Source organism: Lipomyces arxii, assembly GCF_038497795.1.
Source record: "Lipomyces arxii strain Phaff 12-163 unplaced genomic scaffold V1512scaffold_9, whole genome shotgun sequence".
Taxonomy (NCBI): Eukaryota; Fungi; Ascomycota; class Lipomycetes; order Lipomycetales; family Lipomycetaceae; genus Lipomyces; species Lipomyces arxii.
Genome location: NW_027117708.1, coordinates 5157 through 30077, shown reverse-complemented (window position 1 = coordinate 30077; position 24921 = coordinate 5157). Strand labels below are relative to the sequence as shown.

The window sequence follows — 24921 nt, the reverse complement described above, 5'->3', positions numbered from 1 at the left end:
ATACTATGTACAAAAGATTTTTACCTATAAACCTTTGCCGTAGTTACCAGATTCATAGAATTCCTTGATGTTCTTGACGATTGCCTCGAGAGCACAGAGCCATTCAAGCAATTGCGCCCTCACAACCACAAGATCCGACCCGAGCTTAGCATAAAAGTCCGCTCTATACGGTGTAGCCTTCATAGCCAACTGTATCCATTAGTATTAGAAAAAAAAGAGCAAACAAATAGTGGAACCTTAAACACCGGACGCACGACAATGCTGTGAAACTTTATAAGTGTCTCACTGTATGCTTTGGTAAAACTGTCAGTCAATTCCTCGGTCGAATCAACATTCTTTCGTAACGCAACCGCAGTGAACTCCAAACCCCTGCGTCAATTGTCAGTGCAATGCTGGAGAGTCCATAGAATAAAGTCATTACCGAGCAAGCCATAGCAATCCTTGTGTTGCCGTCTTCGTCTTTTCAACTTTTTCTGACAGTACAATGTCCTGCAATGTATTAGAGAGTACTGGTTGAGCGAGCTGTCTATCTCTAATTTTCTGATTTCGTCAGTCAGTATCTCCTAAATTACTATCTAAGCATACCTTAATGTTTCCATTCATATCCTTCTGAACTACAGTAAACGCTGCTGAACCAAGTAGATCTAAACACGTCAACGCCAGATCAAATATCAATTCTTTTCCGCCTTCACTCACCAAACAGACGTACTAACGACTCTGCTGCCTCCAGAAACTCCGTTGTATTAATTTTACCATCTGTCACAGACACGTCCACAAACGACCGCTTCATAGTCTGGAAAAAAGTAGGACCCGCCATATTTATTTACTGAAAAAAAGAACAGAAAGAAAGAACGGGGTAATTTACTGGAAAGAGCACGCGCCGATGCCGTAGTACACCTCCATTATTAGGCGTGAGGCGCAAGGCACTTTATACAGACCCTTTTCTATTTACGGCAGTTATTGTCACGTGGCATTAAGTACACTTCTCTCTATTGATTTTGAGCATTTTATATTAAGAAATCTAATGCAATTGAGCAAAAAAATACTATTTTTAGTGTAAAGTTGTCTTACAAAAGGCGTTCAAGTCAAATGTAAGCAATACAAAGAAAAAGGGAGGGGGGGTGGGGGGTTAGTGTTAACCCGCGCGGCTCAATTTCTATCGCGATAACTAAATTCGACTTTTTTTTTTCCTTCTTGCCTCTTTTCTTTCTTTTTTTCTCTTCTCTTTTCTCTTCTTCTCTTTCTTTTTCGTAGTTAACAAAAGGCAAACAGTTTGTAGATTCAATTGCATCTGTACTTATTCATAATCACTTCTTATAAAAATGAAGGCCCATCAAGAAAAGCTTATCCAGCTGTCATACGACAACAAGATCCTGACATTTGGCGACTTCACACTGAAGTCCGGTCGCAAGTCGCCGTACTTTTTTAACTCTGGATTCTTTTGCGCCGGTGATGTATTGGCCGCAGTTGCTGAGTCGTACGCCCAGACAATCATCGATGCTGGCGACTCGCTCGATTTTGACATCATTTTTGGCCCTGCGTATAAGGGTATCCCACTCGCTGCGGTCACGATCGTCAAGCTGGCAGAGAAGGACCCAGTTAAATACGGCAAGTTGCAATACGCATACAACCGAAAAGTGCGTACCTTCAAAAGCCATTTGTAACTGATTTACTGACAGCTTGTAGGAGAAGAAGGATCACGGCGAGGGAGGTAACACCGTCGGTGGGTCGCTCAAAGGTAAGCGTGTGCTTATTCTTGACGACGTCATGACTGCCGGTACCGCTATTCGTGAATCCATGCAGATTCTCACTGCCGAGCAAGGCACTTTTGCCGGCGTACTCTTGATCCTTGACCGTCAGGAACGCATGGTTGACTACGAGCACTCAATGATTGATCAGGTCAAGAAAGAGTACGGCGTGCCTGTCGTGAGCATCATTACACTCGACGACATTGTCCAGTTCGCAAAGGGCAAGTTGCCAGAGAGCGATATCCAAAAAATTGAAGACTACAGATCGCAATTTAGCGCAAAGCCAATTGCCGAGTAGCGTGTGAAGGTTGTGTATTATAGTTGAATCAATAATCGTTTTTTGGTCAGAATGTCTGTAATTGGTTCAAATTGAATCGATTCAGTTCTTGTAACAGATGGGCCATAATACACTCATTTTCTACGGAACGGCGCTGATTGTTAACGATCAGCAGATATTGCTAATCAAATAGCTGATCGACCTAAATCAAGTTATATATTACTTGCTAAAGCCTTAAATGCAGTAAAAGTAATATACGAGGTGAACGTGAGTGCGGACACAGGCGCGAACCCGAACCCGAGATGATCATAATTCGAGATGGCCCGAATTGAAGCTGACCCGAATCCGAACCCGATCCGAGACGCGCTGCTGCAAGTCTAGTTGCGAGGTCTACCTAAACAACAAGAATCATCGAGTTTTTGCCCACGCTACTTTCAATTCTATATAAACCGGCTTGTGCCCGAGTTCGCAATAAAATGGTTGAAACCCGCTCTGCCACAGGCAAAACGCCAAAAAAATCGGTAAGGCCCGATTTCGTGGAAACAGTTAAGCGCCGAAGGCCAAACGTGTCGTCCACAACAAAGACAAAGTCAGAGACCGCACAAACTGCGGTAGAGTCTGATGACGGGGTCATCGCTGAAAATAAGCACGTTGAGTACGATTTTGGCGGGCCAATTGGCGTTAGCTGTATGATGATTGGCTTTCCTCTGTTGATGTGGTATCTCTGGATTTGTGCGACTTACTATGGTGGACACTTCACGACTCCTCTGGCAGAAGAGACCCCGCAAGATTTTTTGACACGTCTTTATGGACACTGGCTTGAAGGCGCGTATCCAGATTTCTCTACCTGGTGTATCGTATGGGGATTTCTATCATTTGAGGCCATTCTGTACGTCACCTTACCGGGTGTTACGACCCAAGGTCTTCCTCTGCCACATCTTGGAAACAAGCGTCTGCCATATTACTGTAACGCCGTGTGGTCTTTCTACACTACCATGGCTGTTGTTGCTGTTCTCCACGTTACCGGTATCTTTCCAATCACGACGGTGATTGAACGATTTGGAAACATTATGTCTGTCTCAATCATCTCTGGTGTTATCCTCCCATTCGTGCTGTACTTTTACGCGTACTTCACAAACTCGAGCTACAGAATGTCGGGCTCGTTCATCTACGACGTCTTCATGGGCGCAATGCTCAATCCCCGCATTGGTATTCTTGACTTCAAGATGTTCTACGAAGTCCGTTTGCCATGGTTTATTCTTTTTTTCCTCAGTATTTCGGCCGCAGTCAAGCAGTACGAAACTTACGGTTACGTTTCACCTCAGGTTTGCTTTGTCGTCTTGGCTCACTGGCTTTACGCGAATGCGTGCTGCAAAGGCGAAGAGCTCATTGTCACCACCTGGGACATGTTTTACGAAAAATTTGGTTTCATGCTGTTGTTCTGGAACATGGCTGGTGTTCCCTTCACCTACTGCCACTGCACGCTCTACCTCGCCAACCACGCACCCAAGGAGTACCAATGGAGCATCTATTACAACGTTGCAATCTACGCCATGCTTCTCGGTGCGTATTACGTCTTCGACACGACAAACTCGCAAAAGAATAGATTCAGACAACAAATGTACGGCACCTTGATCCAGCGCAAAAGCTTCCCTCAGCTGCCGTGGCAGACAATCAAGAACCCTACCTACATCAAGTGCAAGAACGGCGGCACTTTGCTCACCTCCGGATGGTACAAGTACGCTCGCAAGATCCACTACACAGTCGACTTTTGTCAGAGCTTGTCGTGGGGCCTCATCACAGGTTTCAATTCCCCGCTCCCATACTTCTACCCTGTCTTTTTCTTCTGCGTTCTCAGTCACCGTGCGTATCGTGACATCGAGCGCTGCAAGGCCAAGTATGGAGATGACTGGAAAGAGTACGAGCGGCAATGCCCTTACCTTTTTATTCCATTCGTTTTCTAAGCGTGACAAAGAAATAGAATTTTGGAAAAAAACTGCAGTTTGGTGTACAAATATGGCTTGAGTGATTTGGAAACAGACACGATTTGTATGACTAGATAGGATACAAATAATATGTACGAACGAATTTAATACATCTTTATATACAGGTATCGCTCGTAGCACAAGTAGCACAATGCAAGACTGAAAACACAGTTCTCAAGTCCTTTATATCACCCCTAGCCATACAACAGCGCAACGTCTACTGGCTTTTTGGTACAATTGCAAATTCACCGTGCCGTAAATGCAAATCCAAACAAAAGTGGGTTCATCAATCAAAAACAAACACAAGACTTTTCCTTCACTTTGTCCTTACTCTACTCGCTCGTAAAACAAAAGATACGCCGTCCGTTGCTCCCAGTCGTCCGAGTTCATGAACCGTCGCCTTGTAGTCGACTCGTCCTCGTACTCGGTCTCCACCGCGTCCAGATCAATGTCCTTGATATTCACATCGTCAAAATTAATCCACCGGTTGTCGTGCTTGTAGTTTAAATCAACTGTATAATGCCCGCCTTCGGTGGACTTGCCGTGGTGGTATACCACTCCGAAAAGCTTGTACCGCACCGGCTTTGCCCGGTGCTGCGGCGATACGCACTCGGGTGGAATCTGTAGCGAGCGCTTGTATCCGATCGTCTTCGTTATTTTTTGAATAGATGCATATCCCGAATCTTCGTCAATTATGAAATGAAACCGTTTTAGATGCAAAATCAAAACTTTTGGCAAAGTTTCAAAAAAAGTCTGCTTGGTCGCCTCAACCATGTCACCTTGACTACTCTTGTACTGGCTAATGACTTCAGTCTGTGAGATGTGAGCCAACGCGTCCTCAATCGTGTATACTGATGGGTCTGAAATATCAAGCTGCACCCGTTGATACGGATCCAGAGTAATCGATGGCTTTTGGTGAGCGGCTTGAATAACTGACCGAAACTGCCCACCAAACAGCTTTGTGATGGGTGAGACTACAACAGAAATCTAAAGTCGTCAGATATGCCTACAAAACAAGAATTAAGTAACCTACTGTTCGTGTGACGGCAACCTTGTGCTTCTTACCAACCTCTAGCCATCCCTCACCTCCGCCGACGTCTACTTCGTCTAGCTTGAGAGCCGCCAGTGCGCTTTCGACAAAATTCATATGCTTTTTATTGGCCACATCACCATTCGTATTACTTTTTTGCAGTTGACGAGCGGCGACGAGAAACTCCTCGTGCAGGCCATCGAGTAAAAACCCTAAAAACTCTTCTGCATCTTCTTGGTGTCCCCTTCGCATCCCGGCAAACGTTCGGTTCGTTCGCAATGCATCGTACACGAACTCAGGTGTGAACGGCTCGCCGCAACGAGGTAGTATGGGACCAGAGCCGTTCTGACCAAAGTTTGCGACAGCTTGAGGGCTGAACTCCTGTACAAACAAAATCAAAGAATCTAGAATTGGAGTGTCAGAGTTGAAATTGTGAGGACGCTTTTTTCGCATGACGTCAATAAATGTGTAGAATGGAACGCAATGCAATAATATTTGTAAAATGGAGTTCATGAAGCACATGTTTCCTGTGTTGACCAGTCCACGCGGCACCAACACTGGCGGAGCTTGATTATACTCTTCTTCCGCCGAAAATCCAGCTGGCTCTAATTCAGTGGCTTCAGAAGTGCGTGTAGTAGCTGACAGTGACGATGCTGACGATGGCGACGCAGGTTCATTTATTAGCGCAGTTTGAGCTGTTCCGCTTGTGGTCTTGCCATGACCTATTTGTGCTGTTTGTGACTGTTTGGCTACTCCTGCTGGTTTCACAATATCTGCCCATGATCTCGTAGTAAGCGAGCGTGTATGTGGTCCCGGAGATGATGGTGGCAAATCTGATTGCAATTGTGTCTGAATTTGTTTGGTCTGTGGTAGAATTTTTATACCTAGAGACTCTTGCTGTTGAATAAGTTCCTGCCGCTTCAGGCCGTATAGTATTTCCAGTTGCCTTATTCTTGCTCTTGAATGTGCTCTCCGACGTTTACGATGGCCTCGTCTAGCGGGAAATGGCTCTCTAGGATCTGAATACCAAGGAGCCTATAAATAGAGCATTAGTATTTTCTACTCTTGCCATCAAGAACAGTCCATACCGCCTGTTGTGGCTTTTTGTAAAGTGATTGCGAGGCATAATCTGTCTTTGGTACATTGTCTGCGCTATTACTGTCGACCGGTGCATTCATTGTTGTAATTGCCTCTTTGTTACTGGAAGCTGACCATGACTTGTCTTTTGGCATTGCTATCGGGTCTAAAATAGTACGACTGTGGTTACCTCCATTACATTCCAGCGTCGATGACGGCATCAACGTGTCGCCGTTTTGCAAATGCGAGCTTAACAAGACTGACTTGTCAAGCGCCGGCGACAATTGAGTAGCAGAAGTCCGACCATTAATTTTAGTTGATGACAAGTGCTGCGACATGTAAATTCTATAGTGGTCAATTTGCGAGATGGGGAAGCTTAGTGTGTAAACGTCAAGATCTTTTGATAAATTGCTATGTAGAGAGAAAAATAAATCAATTATACTCAAAAATTCGGAAAAAAGCAACAATAACTGAGGTTTGTATGGTTAGGACTAATTTCGATAGGCGAAGCGATGGGAATTATTTATGACGATTGAAATTTGTCAACGGCTTTGAATTTTTTTGGTGTATGTCCGACACGCAGTTCAGGCCGATTTCAACCACCGGCATTTATATGAAGCATTGGTTGAAAATATACACGATTGCTATAATAGCAGATGTTATACAGAAATTTATTGTGCTAATGTTGGTGAAGAGGTCAGCCAAATCAGAGACAGTGTGTATACGGTGAGATACTGATTACATAAGGCTCTACCATTTTCAATATTAGTTGAAATCGTCTGTTGCGGGATTATGCTGAGTTATACATCTTGTCACTGCTAGTGTAAGCAGCTTTGTATAAAATTCGACTGTATACTGTTTATATTGCGCTCTCTCTCTACTGTCTCTTCGCGGACCAGAGTAAGCAGTTAAATTTACGACTGGTATTGGAAATTATGTCAGTGCTGCTAGATAAAGGCATTTGTATCTAGATTGTTATAATTTACCTACTTACTGCTGCTTACTCAATACTGCCCGATACCATATGATCTAGCTCCATAAGCATAGGAGCATTGTACTCTTTATTATGCGTTCAAGTTGCGCTGAAGGTTTGCAATCACCAAAAGATGCAAAACCGTGTATATCTAATAGTCACGAAGCACTTGAAAACGTTTGACTGGTATATACACAGTTAAACAACTGCAATACAATTTCTTATTACCACTTATCAGTAAATTTATGGACTGCCATCTTGGTCAAGTGAGCAGGTAAAAATTTACCTTTTTTAATAACCTAACCCGAAGTCAGGGGAATTAGTGTTGGCGGAAGGCTCGGTAAGTTATATCTTTGAATTTGTGCGTGGAAGATTTTGCGTTGAGCAGTCTGTAGTCTTCTATGTATGGTTAAATGTTTTGCGCTATGTTATTTCATAGTGACAGAATATTGCAAAGCTAGCAGAGAACTGAATGCTCTCACTTGTATCTGTTTTCGAACAGTGTTAACTTTATCTAATTTACATGGATGGACTAGCGAGTTGTATCAATAAAGCACCATTAGTAAGGCATTACTCTACTTTCAATAACAGCATGGCTTGTTCCTGTGGTCATATGCTAGTAATTCAACTCTGCACAACCTCGATGATATGTTGACTGGCTTCTGTCCACCCGCGCTGTTTATCTTCAAAACAGCATCAAAATATAAACTTACTATTTCATTTTTAATTGAGCTAAAAATTTACTTACTGTTAGTATCCAATAAAGTAGCCATGAAGTATTACAATTGTACATGTGCTGTAAATTACACTGGATCAAGTATAGAGATTACGCTACTCCGAGTACGACGAATGCGGCATGTCTTCGTCATCATCGTCTTACCTGTTCCATTCCCTGGCATCACTTTGTATTCTCCCTTCAATCGCATTTTTCATCCCGTATTTGGCATCGAATCGGATTCGATTTACAAAAAACATTGAAATTTTGATTTGATTGCTTTTTCGCAATGAACGCAGTCAAATTACAGGTAACGTTCTAGATTTGCAGGCACTTGGTGGCTGGATAGTCAGCTCAAACAGTCATCACTAACTATTCTTAAAGCGCAAATTCCCCGACTTGAGGCAGGAAGATATATTTCAGCTTATTAACAATTTCAGGTGTGATTCCATTTAAAGTTATTAGAGGCCTTGATCGAAAGCTGTGTCAAAATACGGCTGTTCTCTATGCCGATCCATTTGTCAAATTACTGACTCGATTTCTTTAGAAAAATTGACATTGAAGAGAAAGGATATGTTGATAAACAGACAATTGTGAAAGCTGTGCAGGATTTTGGCGAAGGTGCTAGTTATGATCAGATCCGAGAGACTTTGAAAGACGTTGGCATTGATGCCTCTGGCCGTGTCGAACTTGATGACTATGTTGAGGTATCTTCATCATCGAATCAGTCATTGAGCAGATTTTAACTTTTTCATAGCTTGTTTCAAAACTCAGATCTGGCAATTCAAAGGATCTAGGTCATACCAAAGATAAAATTATTGTCAAGGGCTCGCAGTCCGGTACTACTCATACAATCAACGATGAAGAGAGAACCGAGTTCACGAGGTATGTGAACTTAGTCTAGCGATTTGTGCTATTAGCTGACCTATGCAGACACATCAACTCGGTCCTTGTTGGTGATCCAGACATTGGTAATCGTCTTCCGTTCCCTACTGACACTTTCCAAATCTTTGATGAATGTAAGGACGGTTTGGTTCTGTCGAAGCTCATCAACGACTCTGTTCCAGATACTATTGATGAGCGTGTACTTAACACGGCAAAGAAGGGAAAGAGTTTGAATACTTTCACCATGAGCGAAAACGCAAACATTGTTATCAACTCAGCCAAGGCCATTGGATGCGTTGTCGTTAACGTTCATGCAGAGGATATCATTGACGGTCGTGAGCATCTTATCCTTGGTTTAATCTGGCAGATTATCCGACGGGGTCTGCTTGGGAAAATTGACATTAAGCTTCACCCTGAACTTTATCGTCTGTTAGAAGAGGACGAGACTTTGGAGCAATTTATTCGTCTGCCGCCGGAGCAGATTTTGTTGAGATGGTTCAATTACCACTTGAAAGCAGCGAATTGGCCTAGACGTGTCAACAACTTCTCAAAAGATGTTTCTGATGCTGAAAACTATACTGTTCTGTTAAATCAGTTGAAGCCCGAGTATTGTTCCCGTGCTCCACTACAGACCCGTGATGTTTTGCAGCGCGCCGAGCAGGTTTTGGAAAATGCCGATAAAATTGGATGTAGAAAGTATCTGACACCTACTGCATTGGTTGCAGGCAATCCTAAGCTAAACCTTGCATTCGTTGCTCATCTGTTCAACACTCATCCCGGTCTTGAGCCTTTTACTGAGGAGGACAAGCCTGAGATTGAAGACTTTGATGCTGAAGGTGAGCGGGAAGCTCGTGTGTTTACTCTTTGGTTAAATTCGCTTGACGTTGAACCTCCTGTTGTTAATTTGTTTGAGGACGTCAAAGACGGTGTTATTCTTCTGCAAGCTTATGACAAGGTAATTCCTGGATCTGTCAACTTGCGTCATGTCAACAAGCGTCCTGCCTCTGGAGCAGAAATGTCTCGTTTCAAAGCCGTCGAGAATACAAACTACGCAGTCGAGATTGGCAAGGCTAACAGATTTTCCTTGGTTGGTATTCAAGGTGCTGATATCACCGACGGCAGCCGAACTTTAACTCTGGGATTGGTTTGGCAGCTAATGCGTCGAAATATTGTCGAAACACTAAAGAGTTTATCTAAGGGCGGCCGTGAAATCAGTGATAGTGATATTCTCCGATGGGCAAATGATATTGTGCAGAAAGGCGGTAAGGGCTCTAGCGTGCGGTCGTTGAAGGAGAAATCAATTGGAACTGGTATTTTCTTGCTTGACGTTCTTCACGGCATTAAGCCTGGATATGTTGACTACGATCTTGTAACCAGCGGTCGCACTGACGACGAGAAGTACTTGAACGCGAAGCTTGCTATTTCCATTGCCCGAAAACTTGGTGCTTTGATTTGGCTGGTACCTGAGGATATTGTCGAAGTGCGAAGTCGGTTGATTTTGACTTTCATTGGCAGTCTGATGAGTTTGTCATATGGTGGAATGTAAGAGAAGCATTGTGTATGTTATTGTTTATTGTGATATTATTATTATTATTTGTTAGCGTTTGTATTCTGAGTGCAAAAAGTATCTCCCCCGCAAAATCAGATGGGCAGTCAAACGTAGATCGATCGGAATAATGCCTTTAAGCCGCATCCGTTTACACCCGAGCGTATTGCCGATATGAGCCGCAGTCCGCACGTGCCGACATTCCCGATGGTGGCGGTAATCGTATTTGCTCTGACCATCAAACCTAACCCTCGTCTGTGCCTCCATGGCCCGCGAAAATTATTCGCTAAAAAAAAATAGGCCGGAATTTGTCCTCGTGCGTAAACTTCGATTGGATTCATCCGCCACTCAGAGTATAGAGAGAATACTATTTATACACTAGCAATTCTTCTTCCGACAATCAATTACTAGTCCAATTGCACACTATGAAATTCTTCTCATCTCAATGCTCTTTTGATTATCCTTGGGCTCATGTATGTGTTATCTTCGTACTCGCTTTCGTGCTTTCAACTAACAATTTTCAAACAGGTATCTGCATCAGCCTGGAAGAAATATCCAAATGAAATGTCAACTCATGTCGTTGCTGTTGATGTTTTACGCCGTGAAGTCAATCCCGCCACTGGCGTTCTCACTACAGAGCGTCTGATTACGTGCAAGCAAAACATTCCAAGATGGTTACTTGCCGTTGTCGGAGGTCGCGACACATCTTATGTTCGCGAGGTGTCTGAAGTTGATCCGAAGACGCAGGTTTTTACTCTGCGGTCAGTGAATCTAACGATGAACAATTTGCTTTCGGTTCAGGAAACAGTGACATATTCGCCTCACGCGACCGACCCGAGCAAAACCGTGTTTGATCAGACCGCTCGCATTGAGGCTTACGCCGCGTTCCAGAAACTTTGCAACAAGATTGAGGACTGGTCGGTCGATAGATTTAGACAGAATGCTCAGCTTGGTCGTGCCGGATTCGAAATGGTTCTCGATAAGCTTGCCCAGACTGTTCCTGACAACATGCTTGCCGTCACTGCCAAGTTATAGATTTTACGACACCGCCCGCATTCATATCGATTCTGCATACAAGTTCTCTACACATAGAAGTTGTGCTTCCCTCTACGAGAATTGTTGATCCATCTCAGTTTTGAACCCTTGAGTTATAGAACCATCCCTCACTGGCAATTTTGCATTTCGTTTCATTATTGCATAAACTCTTTTTCTTTATTACTTTGCTATTATTGTTACACCGGCGCTTTCGGGTTTTCAAAATTTGGGTTTTCTTTTTATGCTTCATAGATTGTCTACATCCTCTTTTTATTATACAATCACTCACGAATTATCTGGTGTATGCTTAGGCTACCTTTTATAGATTTGTTAATGAAATTAAAATTTGTTCTATATAAAAGCAGGTCACGTACAAACACACACGATCATTTGACCGGTCGCGACAAGACTTAGTGATAAGGGTTCTTGAATAATTAATGCAAATAAGGTTTGCAATTGGAGTTAGCGAGAGCTTATTTTGCAATGGACAAATATGAAGACGCGATTTTATAAAACATATCAATTAAACCCTTTATAACTTGCTATACGGTACGTATCGGATCCTGATAACTAGTAAAACTATGCTTACGACTATTCAGGTTGGAAGTCTTTACGAACCAAAAAAAGGGCCTCTTTGGTTTACAGTCAAATTAGTACACCGAAGATTGCTCATAGATGCCTGAAGTCGCAAAGGATTCGGCGGTAGGAAGCCAATGGGACGGAAAACGTGAGTGGTAAATTATGTGTGATGATCTGTTATTGACGCAATGAAGCCGTAATCAAGTCGGTGGATATGGTATGTGAGATCAGCTAATTAGTGCTTCGATTGACCGGTCCGCAATAGTCAGAAGACATGCAAAGCGTGGTGCTGGATGTTGGTATGGAGTGCAGTTAACTTACTTATATGGTTAAATTAACTAGCATAACAGCTGTTCAGGCAATGGAGCAGTATAACATCGAGAAGGTAAGCTAGGAGCGCGTTTAGCAGCATATATATTAAACAATCAGGACATTGCTGCACATATCAAGAAAGAAGTATGCTCTGCGCTTTTGTTGACACGCGTCTAATACAACCGCAGCTAGACCGGCGGTTCGGACAAACCTGGCATTGCATCGTCGGCCGAAATTTTGGAAGCTATGTGACGCACGGTAAGCAAGATTTCTGATTTCCCGTGCCCATTATTCTGACTTACGATTAGAAACCCGCCATTTCATATACTTCTACCTCGGCCCGATTGCAGTCTTACTCTTCAAAACTGCATAGTGAAGAACAGCTGTGCTGCCAGAATAAAATCTTCTTTTTGGCTATGATATGTACATTACATTAACGATCTCCCATTGCTATGCTACCTCTAAAAGCTCTATCCACTCCTCCGCTGTCGTAGCGACAGTGCGCCCGACTAACGGGCTAAACGTCGCGTTGCAAGCAATTGCTAGATAGCACGCAACAACGTGAACGCATTCCCCAACCTTCAAGAACCAGTCGTGTCTGTCCGATATTATCGAGCTAGTCGTAGGAGGACGTGTAGAATCCTCATGGAAATCAAGCAAATCTGCAACCTCGTTGATTTTCATCGAGTCCCTCAAAAAAACTAGGCAAGAACATGTCCATGTTCGCGTCTTCACATGCACACACTGCCCACTCGTTTTAACCCGACACATCACCAGCTTTGTGTCTTCATAGCTAGACTGTATTGTGCTAACGTCAAAAAACAATATTTCAACTGCGCCATTGTCGAGCAAATCCAATGCAGCCAGAAACGTCGTTGGCATCAAATAGTGCAACGTCACCAAAACCGACCGCTGCGCTGGACCAAACAGCCGAAATGATTCTTCTACAGATCTCGGCTCTAGACTGTTGGCCACCAAACCACTGCTCCAAATTCTGTCTGTATCAATCCGATCTAGTGACTGTGAAGACTTAAACGCGTCTTCACTCGCGTCTTCTTCAGGATACTCGGTCGACAGTTGCCTAACAAGGCTTTTTATTAAAATCCTTTTTGCCTCAACAGCGTTGGGCTCCATTCACAGTCCATTAATGTCGACAATCGCGTTGATTCAAAATTTTCACGGGGAAAAATCAACGCGTTTTGTGTGTCGCGATGTCTAAATTTTGGCATGCGCAACGCGTGACATGATTGACACGCTTTCATGTACACACTTTCACTACCGGCTACATTTAATTCACGCTTATTCTTTATTATGATTTATTACCTTCACTATTTTCGCTTTCGCTGTTGAAGAAATCGGTGTGTTAGCTGTTTTAATCGACTTGCCGCTCCGCTCTACAAAATGCGTTTGTTCAAGATACACCTTTGCAGAGGGTCATTGAAATAATTTCGAGACTGTGATATTTTGCTGACTGACTGTTGGTGCGTGTCTTTGTGCGTGTCTTTGTTACCATTGAGTCTCCAATGGGGATACTGAGCAATTGCCTGTACAGGTAGTCGGTTTGCCCTTCGTAGCGAAATCGCACCGAGATCACACTGAATGTGGGCGTAAAGCTTGGAACAAAACTCTTTCGCTTCTCATCAGTTTCAATTCGAATACATTGATTATAGATTTACTATGTCATTATTGCAAGCCCAAACAAATGCCGTAAAATTGAGCTTCTTTGTTAGTCAACACTGACTGTGCTTCAGCAGTCTTCATTTTTCAACCAGTGTTAGCATGACCATCAAAATTGACACACAGCATTTAAACTGTATAGTTTATACTTTCTTTGCTATGAGCTAAGTACACTTTATTCCGACAAGCACATAGTAGATAAGTTACGTAACATTAGCATTACGCAGCAATTTTCTGCCATGATATTCTACCCCCAGCAGAATTGCTTAATCGGACATGTCATCGTCGCCACCCTCCTCATCATCGTCGTCCTCCTCCTCAGAACCGCCAGATGCGCTAGCATCATCATCATCAAAATCAGACCCTTCATCCGACTCATCACTTGGATCAAGATCTGAAGCCTCAAACTCAGATTCCTCCTCTTCGTCCTCACTACCTTCCGAATCAGACCCGTTGTCCAAGAAACTCCAACCACCTTCTTCAAAGAATGAATGTGTGTCTGACGTTACAGTCTTCATGATGGTAGCCCAGTTCAAATTTAATGGTCCTTCGGAGTAAGGAATCTCAACTTCGTCTAGCCAGTCCTTGACACTATCCAGCTGATCCATGGGTATAGAATTGATGTGCGTCACTTGTCTTGTAAAATCTTTAAACACGAAAACCAAATCAAAATTTTTGAGGCCGAATTGAACACGTTCTAAATGAGCAATTTCGATTTCTGACAGCGTGATGACCAAAAACGGTGGATCAATTAACTGCACCAGACACTCGGTTGTAGGTTGGCAAAGGACGTTGGCGCGAAAAGGTACACCGCTAAAACCGAGCTCTCGGAAAGGAATGTCAACATCAAAACTATTATTAGAAGCTTCAGCAATGCGCTCGCTGAAAGTTCGGAACTCCTTATTCAATGCATGACGACGGCGCCGTTCTTCTTGTTCTGCTTCCAGCTCATCCTCGTCTCCATAGCGATACTTTCGCTTTCGGTTTCCAGTTTCGTCGAATTGAATATCGGAAGCTTCGCGATAGAATTGCACGTCTTTAGTTTTTCGCTTGCCAATCATTATAGGATTTTTCAAATGGGCATGGATTATGACAATTAACTCATGATCACAAGGTTGGAAAAACAAATGCTTGATGTTGCTAAACAGCAAATCAATCCGATTTTCGTTTTTGACCGGAGAAGTGTAACGTAAACCGTTCTGGTGAATTTCCAATGCACTTGCTATTCTTTTCCCGTCCGGCGCAGGTCTGACGAAAAGATTATCTAGCTTGATTGGCCGTCGGTTTCTGACCTCGATCAGATTGTTTTGCTCCACGACGTCTTCCAACTCCTTGCGTTCCAACTCTTTCTTGACTGCCATCTTTTTCAACTCTTGTATGCTTCGAAATATATCCGTAATACGCTCTGTGTCTCGGCTACGGTACGTCAGACTTTGCACAAATTGAGCTGAAGCATCTTCAAATGGCTAAACTCAAGTGTTAGTAAAATAAACTCAATTTCTCCTTAGTAGCGACCAAACATACCAAGTCATCTTTCTTGCCAATTCCAGCACCAGGCGTGACAAAATTGAGTCGAATATAGACATAATCCCCCTCATCGTTTTTACTGGCATTCTTCAGCGTCGAGATGTGAAACGGGACTGGCCGTCCACAAATCGGAACGACAACAACTTGATTCTTCGGATCAACAGCAATTTTCAAATCGCTGACGCCAACGGGAAACTGGGATTCACGTTTGTATGCTTCAAATCGTCGAAACACAGCATGTTTTTGCCCATCATCAGTCTTAACTTCTCCAGCAAATCTGGCCAAACCTTCTTCCTGTCTCTTTTTATGAAGCTCTTTTTGATGCTCGCGACGCCTTAATTCAGCCCCCTCGTTGACCTGCACATCAAGCACGTTAGTAAAAGACAGTCGCGTCAAAAAATAAACTAAATTATAATGAACGTACAACTTTCGTCTCTCCTCTTAGTTTACTCTTGAGCGTTCTATCTGACATTCTGTGGCATTAACACGACTAAATCAATGACATTCACCTTAGATTTTTAAATGAAAACAAGTTGATGCTGTCGCGCGTTGATTTAAAGTGAGCGAACTGTGTGATCTACGCCACGCCGTCAAAGGTCGAAGTTTGTGGTAATTCTGTATTCCTGCACCCAAATTTACAGCATCCGTACAGGACGCGATTTTACTTTGGTATAGCCATCCTTACATAGTCCGTATGTATTAAGCATTGTAGATTACGCGTCTTATGACGTTAATCTTGACAAGAGACACTCAGCTACGTAACTCTCGCATCCAATTACGCTCATCAAACCATCAAAAGACCTTAAAGCAGATCTCAGGTGGTGATAGATAGCATTCTCATATTATCGAGTTTTGCAAACTGGCCCACGCGTGACATTGCACTGCAGTATTTATGCCATACTTAAGCATAATACTTTATGATAACGCAACTATATGCCAACGCTGTATGCAGATATGCAACCCTAAACCTAACTTAATGTTGCCTCCCCTTTCAGAAGCCCAATCGCACCCTCGCCGCGTTCTCCTCTCCAGCAATTGAAACCCGTCCTCCTTGTTTAATACACGCTTGATTTTGAGATAGAAAAAACACAAAATGTCGAAAGAAGATGAATATAATATGCTGTTTAAAGGTAAGCTTTTGCTGTACTTCACAACCTTGATGTCATCCCGCACGCACCCAAATATTTCGTGTGCAATTACTCCGTACTTACTCTTGTCCAATGTGTCTGTCTCTCATCATGGCCCATTTTTCTTTATCGGATAATGCTGGATCAGTATTACACGGAGTTCATGTTTTGATGATCTGACGACGAACTTGTTTGATTGCTCGCGAAATAAGAAGCTATTTGGGCGGGATTGACAGTTGGTTGATATTAGAAGCTTACATCAATCAATCACTCTTATTACAATATTATTTTATGGTCCGGTTCTAATATTTTATGTAGTTGTCCTGATTGGTGATTCCGGTGTTGGTAAATCTAATCTGTTGAGCCGTTTCACTCGAAATGAATTCAATGCCGAGTCTAAGAGCACTATTGGTGTCGAGTTTGCTACTCGATCCATCAACGTTGACTCAAAAGTCATCAAGGCTCAGATTTGGGATACAGCTGGTCAGGAGCGGTACCGGGCAATCACAAGCGCATACTACCGTGGTGCTGTTGGAGCTTTATTAGTGTACGACATTTCAAAAAACAGCACATACGAAAACGTTACCCGATGGCTGAAGGAGCTTCGCGATCACGCTGACAGTAACATTGTCATCATGTTGGTCGGAAACAAGAGCGATTTGAAGACTTTAAGGGCTGTTCCTACTGATGAGGCCAAGAATTTTGCTGGTACGTAGTTTCACTGTACAATATTACAATTAGCTAACTTTGTACCTACAGCTGAGAACAACCTTTCATTCATCGAGACTTCTGCTCTCGACGCATCAAACGTCGACGTTGCTTTCCAGAACATTTTGACTGAAATTTACCGCATTGTCTCGGCTAAGCAGCTCGACCAGGGCGCAGACTCAGGACCAAAACCAAGTGAGGGTGATAAGATACAGTTCAGTCCTCCTGCAGGTGGCGACAAGAAGGACTCGTCAAAGTGCTGTTAAAGCGTGTATTCATATTGAAGACAGTGTGTTTTGGTTGCGTGTTAATATGTAAGGGATACGGTTTAACGGCCTGTACCCGTTCACGTTTCGTTTGTTTGTAGCTTCGTTTGTTTGTAGCTTTCGCTAGTGTGTTTTCATTTTTAATTGAGTAACCGTTAAAGTATATATGTAACATACTCATCTCTATAAAAGGAGTAGATATGATGCATCGAACTTCAGCAAGAAACGAAATCTATCCAAAATGAACCTTGAACCAAATTCCAGCAAACCATTCAAAATAAACCTGCAAGTTTTTATTGCGCCCGTGTATAATTCATGTGATGAAGCCTATCAGAAAGGCCATTGACCGCAATCGCTAACGGGTCATTCTCTAAATCTTCGTCATTGTAATACGGCTGCCTGTCGTCATATTCTTGTTGTCTCTGTGTAGGAGGTACTGGCAATGGACGTGTGCCTTTAAATGATGGTAAGCTCGAAGGCGAGCCTTGTCGGTATGAACCAGTGCGTGTGGGAGAAATAGGTACAAACGACGTCGAACTGAGGCTTGGAGAAGAATGCGTCGACGATGGAGTCGTCTCATTTTTTAAGACTGGGCTGGCAGGTAATGGCCGTCGCGGTACAACTCTTGCAGGGGATTTGGCATTGAGTTCAACCGGCGGAGTTTGACGGCGCAGATTTCGCATGACATATTCCCTCTAAAATCAGAATTGGTAAGCTAACATTATCAAAAAGCAAGGAAATCACATACATTTGGATAGAATGTCATTTGAATCAACACCTCCCCTGCGTACTTGGAGCGATATTGGATTTCGTGCCATTGATCGTATTCAATCTTTGTGCTAGAATTTAGTACAGGATCGAGAGTAATATAACCATCACCAATCAATTCCGGCTTTGTATCATTGTCGTCAAGAATTGTTACCTTCACCTTGTCGTCTGATTCACTCAACTGGAATCTGACCTCGTGGTTCCACACCGGCCGTTGACCACCTCGCTTGTCAATGTTTGAAGATTGAGCATTTTGGCCAATTCGCAAAAGACAGTATGGATCCTGCTTTCCGAGTGTCCGGCGATTTGGCAGATTTTTCTATAGTTCAGGACTTAGATTTCCGACCTTTAGATTGCAATATGTACTTACTGCTTTTATGACGTACAAAATGAGAGTGCCAATTTCAGATGGTGCAGTTAACAATGACATGATTGTATAACTGGTTTCAATAATATTTGAATCTAGCCTGTAACAACGTAGCTGTCTCTAAGACTACAAGGACTGTCTGCAGTTGTGCTATGTTAAGTTCTAGCATTAACTACTGTAATTTAGTTTTCATACACAAAAAATAGCAGCTCACATACCAGTATCAAGAATTTAATGGCTATCCCAGTTTAAACAGTAGAGAAGTTAACCCAGAAATTCCATAAAGATGGTGGTTGGTCTTGCAGTAATTTTGCAGGAACAGGTAAAATGTCAACAAATCGGGTCAGCCACGACGGTGTTCGACAGTTGCGCAAACCAGTCCCAAAACAATTAGTGACGTCACTCCAACATTTGCTATCAATCGTGATCTATTCTGCGAATGTTCACCTCAAGTCCCCCACTTCAGATTTTTTTATTTCTATTGTTTGTAAACTGATTTGAATTTTCTTTCTATGGCTTTTTTTGCAGCGCCGTTCAATGGGATATAGGGTAGAGACGAGGTAATTACAAGACAGGGTATTTACTGACTTTAGAGCTACTATTGGGGTCAGGCGAATAACAATGTTGCCAGACTGGATACTTCAAAGTAACGTGAGAGTTTGTTTTGTTTAAAGACAGGATAACAGAGAATTTCAGTCTGCTCACGCAACGCAACTCGAGCAGATTTGAACGAAGAATATTACTTAGTCGGGAGTAATGTAAACATTTCCAAAACTCTATTTAAATTTTGAGCCGCACATACTGAATTTGAGATTTTCTTTAAACTTTAAATGAAAAAATATTGAATCGCATAGATCTTATCACTTCATCTGTTCATTTGATTGAGCTACTAAAAAATGAAAAAGCTTTCAAAAAGTACAAAAGCTAAAGAGCATGATGTTGAAAGACCGAGAAAACGGCAGCGGCAGACAGATACTGTGCAGGATTCTACTGTGTCCGGTTCGAAAGATGCTGAGTTGGTCGATATCGACAAGCTCGAATGGAAGCAGGTCCAACTCCCTGACCGCGTGGGAGATTTGGAGGGTTTGATGGGATTTGAAGAGATTGAAGGAATTGCGGTTGAGTCTGAGTATTCAAAAGACGGCACAGAAAAAATTGTTAGGTTTAAAAAAGCTAGTGTTGAAATTGAAGCTGCAAAGAAGCCAGCGCCATCAAAGGCCAAGTTAGTAGAACAAGGCGATGATGCTACTGGGTCTGTCAAATCGGTGAAGGAGAATAAAAAGGCTCGTGCCAAGAAAAGGAAATCCACTCAATCAGCTGCAGTTGTCAAGGACACAAATACTTTTACCGGTCTTGATCCAGAGCTCGCCGAAGTTGAACTTCCAGAATGGAGCAGCATATATCCGTTATCGGAGTCTTTACTTCACGGATTAAATGATTTGGGATTTAGCGCGCCAACAGATGTTCAACGACAAGCTATTCCTTTTATAATAAACGGTCATGATGTAATTGGAAAAGCTCCTACAGGCTCAGGCAAAACATTAGCTTTTGGACTCGCAATTTTGGAAAAATATCTGGCTTCTGGCGCTAGTGCTGCTTCCGTGTTAAGTGCTAAAAAGTCTATGACGTTCAAGACAGCGCCGTCGCCAACTGCTCTAATTTTCGCGCCAACTCGAGAATTAGTCCATCAAATTAGCGACCACATCACTAAGGTGTCAAAATACACTCCGGCGAATATCGTTTCTATCACAGGCGGTTTGGCTATTCAAAAGCAGCAGCGTCAGCTGGGATATTTTCCTGATATTGTTGTAGCTACTCCTGGCCGTCTACATGAGCTACTTACTTCTGATTCCAATGGCATGATTGGTTGGTTAGCAGGTGTTGAGATTCTTGTTCTTGACGAAGCTGATAGACTGCTGCAAGATGGGCATTATAAGGAACTTGATGAAATTATTGATATGATCAGGCAGAAAAGTGACGACGATGAAGACTCAGACATGGAATTAGAAGACGGGAATGAGTTACAAGGAAGCAAGACAAGAAAAAGACGAAATGTGAAGAGACAGTCTATGGTATTTTCGGCTACTTTTAACAAAGATTTGGGGAGGAAAATCACTGTCGCGAAGAAAAACTCGAAAAATGGCAAGCCTAAGGCTAAACAGATCTTCTCTGGATCCAATAAGGAAGAAAAGCCAGACCCAATGGCTTATCTTTTTGACAAACTCAATTTTCACAGAGACATGTTAGAATATATTGATGTGAATCCGGATGATGCAGTTAAGCGAGAGGTCATGGAAGGTCTGATCATGTGCGATGCAATGGAAAAGGTATGACTGGCAACGATTATTTAACGGTTTTGCTGACAGGCTTAGGACATTTATCTTTACTATTTTTTGCTTAAGTACCCCGGCAGGACGATTGTGTTTGTCAACAGTATCGACGCTGTGAAGCGTATAGCTCGCTTATTAAATGAACTTGGATTACCTGCACATGCATTTCATTCTCATATGATTCAGAAGCAGCGTTTACGAACGGTTGAAAGGTTCAAAGAAAATGAGCGCTCAATCTTGATCAGTACTGATGTTGCCGCCAGAGGTCTGGACGTGCCTCATGTCGAGCACGTGCTGCATTACCATCTTCCGCGATCTGCTGATTTATACGTTCATAGATCGGGACGTACTGCCCGTGGTGTCGAAAAGGGTGTTGCAATGATTTTATGCGCCAAAACTGAGTCTCAACAATTAAAGAACATGACAAAGAAACTTGGAAAGTCGTCGAAGGACTTTCACGTGTTTGACGTGGATAAGAAGATTACTAACCAGCTGGCTGATAGGGTAGAGCTTGCTCAGGAAATTGTAAAGATGGATGCGAAAGTTTCTCAGGACTCCGGTAGTGATTCCGACCCAAGGAGACGATCTAAACAAAGTGGTGACGGATTTGGAGACTCGGCACTGTTGAAGCAGGGTGCAGCGGATTTAGGACTTGACGATTCAGAAGCAGAAGAGTTACTTGCCAGTGACAGCGAATCGAATCGCAAGTCAAGTTCTCAGAAAAGCAAGCAATTACAGGATGACCGTCAAAACCTGCAACGGTGGAGAGCAGATCTGAAAAAGCTATTGTCGCGCATCGTGATTACAAGTGCGACCACGTCAAGAAACTATATTACGAGTGGTTTGATCAATCTCGGTCAACGAATGGGAGATGGTACAGGTCATGACTCGTTTTTGGGAGGCGTTAAGACTACCGCTCTCGAAGACATATCGAAGAGCAGGAAGAATCGCAACAGGATTGCAGCAACAAAATAGCAGCAACAAAATAGCAGCCGTTAGTATGATAACACGTGTGTTCAATTAAATGTAACATTGTGCGTTTTATCTAATGCTGTAAGTCGTTGTAAATATAGCTTCGAAATAAGATGCAAAATCAATCCAATACAATTGGTTGGTTGGTTTCCCCGCATATAGTACGTCTATAATAGATTGTGTTAGCAGTGCAGCAATTATCTAATATCAGCCACTCACAGTCTATGTATTTCTTTTGCTTTCCTGATATTTTCTACCTCTAGCTGAGCAATGTTGCGCAAAATTTCGCCTTGATCAGGTAACGACTGGATGACGCGTTTCAATTCCTCAACCTTTGCGTTCGAGGTCTTTGCCTGCGCAGCTAGCTGCCCGTTTTTGCGTTCTAAATCTTTGATTTGCTTCTTGGCCATCACCAGCTGGCTAGACAAGGACTTGGTCAGATTACACACTTGAACATAGGCATACTTCATGGTACTGTAAGTAGTCATGATTGTGTGTGTCGAGATAATCCGCGACTTAACCTCCGCAATATTTTGTGACATCTTAAGCACATTAATAGCCGCAATCAACGCGTCATCTTTTTGATTGTCAGCCGTAATGCCAGATGGTGGTGTTGGCAAACTGCTTGGTGCAAGGGGCAGCATATCATCCGTTCTCTCAAGTGATAATTTGCGTTCGTCTTGCACGCCGCTGCATTTGGCATCTGATTCAAGTTCTGGTGGAGTATTTGTGTAACATGTCTCTTCAGTAACGCCGCCCCTACTGTGAGAATCTGATTGAATAAAAGCAAAATCCTCCGCTGGACAGTCAAAAAGATCATTGATCTCTGAATCATAGTCTTCTTGTTGACAGCTTGAGTGCTGCGTATGTCCTTTATTTTCCAAATCTTGGCCTTCATTCTCATATTTACATTTTTTTTTTGCCTCGACCGCTTCTGTAAATTTCCGTTTGGCTTGGCTACCAGATTGATTGTCAGCTAAGGCATGCACAGAATCATTAAATGGTTGATCTTCTGACATTGGAGCAGTTGTTCATCTATAAAATTATCTCTATATACAGTGTGCGTATATACAAGCTATTCACAACTAAAGAAATTCATTCTTGCGTTCCTTAGTCATAATTTAAAACTTTGGGTGAGCTCACAATGTAAAAAAACTCTTGCAAGGCGCAAAGAATGGGATTTTTTGAGCCGCACACCAAACTTGCCTCGTGAATCTCATTGTCACTACTACGAATCCAGCATAATTCTGCTTGTTTGAACGTTTGCTGCGACTACAGTAAAGAACTACAATTTGAAAACGCACACAGAAACCATGGATGAGCGTGGACCTCCAAGAGTGAAGAATAAGGCCGCGGCGTCGCTTCAGATCACAGCTGAACAGATTTTACGGGAAGCATATGAAAGCCGAGAGCCAGGTCTTACGGCTCCAAAGCAGCGGCTAGCTGATTTAGAAGAGGTGATTAACTAGACCATAAGCTGATTTTCACATACTGACGAGCCAGTTACACGAATTTCAAGGTCGGAAACGTAAAGAATACGAGGATGCACTTCGACGAAACAGATTAAATATCAACCAGTGGATTCGGTATGCTCGATGGGAGTTGGAGCAAAAAGAGTACGCACGTGCGCGGTCAATTTTTGAGCGGGCCCTTGAGATTGATCCTACCGACGTTCCGTTATGGCTACGCTACATTGAATCAGAATTAAAGAACAAAAACATCAATCATGCGCGGAATTTGTTTGATCGAGCCGTCACGCTCTTGCCTCGTGTCGACAAGCTGTGGTATAAATACGTTTCTACAGAAGAAACATTGGCGAACGTATCTGGCGCCAGACAAGTTTTTGAACGCTGGATGGAATGGCGGCCTGAGCCTCAAGCATGGCTAAGTTATATCAACCTGGAGAAACGATACGGCGAATTCAAGCGAGCGCGAACAATATTTGAGCGTTTTACTTTCATTCACCCACAAGCAGAGAACTGGATTAAGTGGGCAAAATTTGAAGATGACTACGGTACATTGGAGAACGTGAGAGAGGTGTATTCAGCTGCGGTGGAGACTCTGCAGGCGGCTGGTGACGAATTTGTCGATGAGAAGTTACTGGGTGCTTGGGCTAAGTGGGAGGCGCGTCACAAAAATTTCGACAAGGCAAGAGAGCTGTATAAGCACGGTCTGGATACGCTCAGCAGGGCTAAAAGTATGTGGCTGTACAGGGAGTATGCAGCATTTGAAAAGCAATACGGTGAGCAAGCAGAAATTGAGGACGTGGTTTTCAAAAAGAGAAGGGTTCAGTATGAAGAAAAAGTGTCTGAAAATCCGAAAGACTATGATACCTGGTTCGCATATTTGTCCATGGCACAGAAGTCAACTTCCAGTGTATCAGATGTTCGTGATCTTTACGAGCGGGCGATTGCAAATGTTCCCCCCACACAGGAGAAACGGCATTGGAGACGATATATATTCTTGTGGATCAAATACGCCATTTATGAAGAGCTAGTGACCAAGGATTTCGATCAGGCTAGAGAGGTCTATAAGGCTTGTCTCAGCCTAATTCCTCACAAGCAATTCACCTTTGCAAAGATTTGGTACATGTATGCCTGCTTTGAGGTTCGGCGCGGCAATCTAGCAACCGCTAGAAAACAGCTGGGCATGGCCATTGGCATATGTCCAAAACCTAAGCTGTTCAAGGACTATATCGAATTAGAAATGAAATTACGTGAGTTTGATCGGTGCCGGAAACTGTTTGAAAAATACCTTGAGAAATTTCCGAAGTCACCGCAAGCGTGGATGGATTACGCCGAGCTTGAACAAACGTTGGGAGATGAAGACCGGGCAAAGGCAATTTTGGAGCTCGCGATGTCCATTCCTGGTCTGGATTTTAATGTTGACGAGGAGGACGAAGAGGACGAGAAGGACGAGAAGGACGAGAAGGACGAGAAGGACGAGAAGGACGAGAAGGACGAGAAGGACGAGAAGGACGAGAAGGACGAGAAGGACGAGAAGGACGAGAAGGACGA

General features: G+C 43.1%; 14 protein-coding genes across 14 annotated transcripts in view; 8 read left to right on the top strand and 6 right to left on the bottom strand.

Moving 5' to 3' along the window:
* Nucleotides 1-24: 24 nt before the first annotated feature.
* Nucleotides 25-817, bottom strand: V1512DRAFT_208747 (glycolipid transfer protein domain-containing protein; the record flags this gene model as incomplete). Its single annotated transcript, XM_066913448.1, has 5 exons — nucleotides 25-189; nucleotides 237-369; nucleotides 422-540; nucleotides 586-644; nucleotides 697-817. 5 exons carry the CDS (start codon nucleotides 815-817, stop codon nucleotides 25-27), a joined length of 597 nt encoding a protein of 198 aa, XP_066771068.1.
* Nucleotides 818-1258: 441 nt separating this feature from the next.
* Nucleotides 1259-2252, top strand: V1512DRAFT_263409 (phosphoribosyltransferase-like protein). Its single transcript, XM_066916488.1, has 2 exons — nucleotides 1259-1637; nucleotides 1687-2252. The coding sequence occupies exons 1-2, from the start codon at nucleotides 1323-1325 to the stop codon at nucleotides 2044-2046; spliced, it is 675 nt and encodes a 224-aa protein (XP_066771067.1). The 5' UTR covers nucleotides 1259-1322; the 3' UTR covers nucleotides 2047-2252.
* A 6-nt stretch (nucleotides 2253-2258) lies between these two features.
* On the top strand, nucleotides 2259-4136 carry V1512DRAFT_263408 (ergosterol biosynthesis ERG4/ERG24). Its single transcript, XM_066916487.1, has one exon. It carries the CDS (start codon nucleotides 2502-2504, stop codon nucleotides 3987-3989), a length of 1488 nt encoding a protein of 495 aa, XP_066771066.1. The 5' UTR covers nucleotides 2259-2501; the 3' UTR covers nucleotides 3990-4136.
* A 201-nt stretch (nucleotides 4137-4337) lies between these two features.
* Nucleotides 4338-6272, bottom strand: V1512DRAFT_208675 (uncharacterized protein; the record flags this gene model as incomplete). The annotated part of the gene is made up of 3 exons (XM_066913446.1): nucleotides 4338-4997; nucleotides 5044-6075; nucleotides 6129-6272. 3 exons carry the CDS (start codon nucleotides 6270-6272, stop codon nucleotides 4338-4340), a joined length of 1836 nt encoding a protein of 611 aa, XP_066771065.1.
* A 1687-nt stretch (nucleotides 6273-7959) lies between these two features.
* V1512DRAFT_263404 (calponin homology domain-containing protein) lies at nucleotides 7960-10325 on the top strand. The gene is made up of 5 exons (XM_066916486.1): nucleotides 7960-8115; nucleotides 8190-8245; nucleotides 8353-8512; nucleotides 8563-8690; nucleotides 8739-10325. Exons 1-5 carry the CDS (start codon nucleotides 8095-8097, stop codon nucleotides 10234-10236), a joined length of 1863 nt encoding a protein of 620 aa, XP_066771064.1. The 5' UTR covers nucleotides 7960-8094; the 3' UTR covers nucleotides 10237-10325.
* Nucleotides 10326-10541: 216 nt separating this feature from the next.
* On the top strand, nucleotides 10542-11632 carry V1512DRAFT_263401 (PRELI-like family-domain-containing protein). The gene is made up of 2 exons (XM_066916485.1): nucleotides 10542-10709; nucleotides 10765-11632. Exons 1-2 carry the CDS (start codon nucleotides 10662-10664, stop codon nucleotides 11269-11271), a joined length of 555 nt encoding a protein of 184 aa, XP_066771063.1. The 5' UTR covers nucleotides 10542-10661; the 3' UTR covers nucleotides 11272-11632.
* Nucleotides 11633-11726: 94 nt separating this feature from the next.
* V1512DRAFT_263400 (dynein light chain type 1-domain-containing protein) lies at nucleotides 11727-12740 on the top strand. Its single transcript, XM_066916484.1, has 8 exons — nucleotides 11727-11820; nucleotides 11871-11998; nucleotides 12045-12067; nucleotides 12116-12149; nucleotides 12201-12235; nucleotides 12280-12306; nucleotides 12351-12420; nucleotides 12471-12740. The coding sequence occupies exons 2-8, from the start codon at nucleotides 11947-11949 to the stop codon at nucleotides 12533-12535; spliced, it is 306 nt and encodes a 101-aa protein (XP_066771062.1). The 5' UTR covers nucleotides 11727-11820; nucleotides 11871-11946; the 3' UTR covers nucleotides 12536-12740.
* V1512DRAFT_247990 (uncharacterized protein) lies at nucleotides 12613-13296 on the bottom strand (the record flags this gene model as incomplete). The annotated part of the gene is made up of 1 exon (XM_066914516.1): nucleotides 12613-13296. The coding sequence occupies one exon, from the start codon at nucleotides 13294-13296 to the stop codon at nucleotides 12613-12615; it is 684 nt and encodes a 227-aa protein (XP_066771061.1).
* A 497-nt stretch (nucleotides 13297-13793) lies between these two features.
* Nucleotides 13794-16148, bottom strand: V1512DRAFT_166285 (FACT complex subunit-domain-containing protein). Its single transcript, XM_066913094.1, has 3 exons — nucleotides 15791-16148; nucleotides 15364-15723; nucleotides 13794-15305 (listed from the first exon to the last, which is right to left on the bottom strand). The coding sequence occupies exons 1-3, from the start codon at nucleotides 15836-15838 to the stop codon at nucleotides 14106-14108; spliced, it is 1608 nt and encodes a 535-aa protein (XP_066771060.1). The 5' UTR covers nucleotides 15839-16148; the 3' UTR covers nucleotides 13794-14105.
* Nucleotides 16149-16399: 251 nt separating this feature from the next.
* Nucleotides 16400-17632, top strand: V1512DRAFT_263394 (ras family-domain-containing protein). Its single transcript, XM_066916483.1, has 3 exons — nucleotides 16400-16496; nucleotides 16812-17201; nucleotides 17253-17632. Exons 1-3 carry the CDS (start codon nucleotides 16460-16462, stop codon nucleotides 17465-17467), a joined length of 642 nt encoding a protein of 213 aa, XP_066771059.1. The 5' UTR covers nucleotides 16400-16459; the 3' UTR covers nucleotides 17468-17632.
* Nucleotides 17633-17919: 287 nt separating this feature from the next.
* V1512DRAFT_166357 (C2 domain-containing protein) lies at nucleotides 17920-18774 on the bottom strand. Its single transcript, XM_066913095.1, has 2 exons — nucleotides 18609-18774; nucleotides 17920-18554 (listed from the first exon to the last, which is right to left on the bottom strand). Exons 1-2 carry the CDS (start codon nucleotides 18663-18665, stop codon nucleotides 18192-18194), a joined length of 420 nt encoding a protein of 139 aa, XP_066771058.1. The 5' UTR covers nucleotides 18666-18774; the 3' UTR covers nucleotides 17920-18191.
* Nucleotides 18775-18999: 225 nt separating this feature from the next.
* V1512DRAFT_263390 (P-loop containing nucleoside triphosphate hydrolase protein) lies at nucleotides 19000-22058 on the top strand. Its single transcript, XM_066916482.1, has 2 exons — nucleotides 19000-20929; nucleotides 20975-22058. The coding sequence occupies exons 1-2, from the start codon at nucleotides 19499-19501 to the stop codon at nucleotides 21905-21907; spliced, it is 2364 nt and encodes a 787-aa protein (XP_066771057.1). The 5' UTR covers nucleotides 19000-19498; the 3' UTR covers nucleotides 21908-22058.
* V1512DRAFT_284075 (uncharacterized protein) lies at nucleotides 21967-22923 on the bottom strand (the record flags this gene model as incomplete). Its single annotated transcript, XM_066918015.1, has 2 exons — nucleotides 21967-22071; nucleotides 22124-22923. 2 exons carry the CDS (start codon nucleotides 22921-22923, stop codon nucleotides 22026-22028), a joined length of 846 nt encoding a protein of 281 aa, XP_066771056.1. The 3' UTR covers nucleotides 21967-22025.
* A 294-nt stretch (nucleotides 22924-23217) lies between these two features.
* The window catches only part of V1512DRAFT_247984 (uncharacterized protein), a gene marked incomplete at both ends in the record, with an annotated part of 1873 nt that continues 169 nt past the window's right edge, over nucleotides 23218-24921 (top strand). The window contains 2 exons of the mRNA XM_066914515.1: nucleotides 23218-23361; nucleotides 23408-24787. Of these exons, the coding sequence (XP_066771055.1) occupies nucleotides 23218-23361; nucleotides 23408-24787 (1524 nt within the window). The remainder of the gene's footprint in view (nucleotides 23362-23407; nucleotides 24788-24921) is intronic.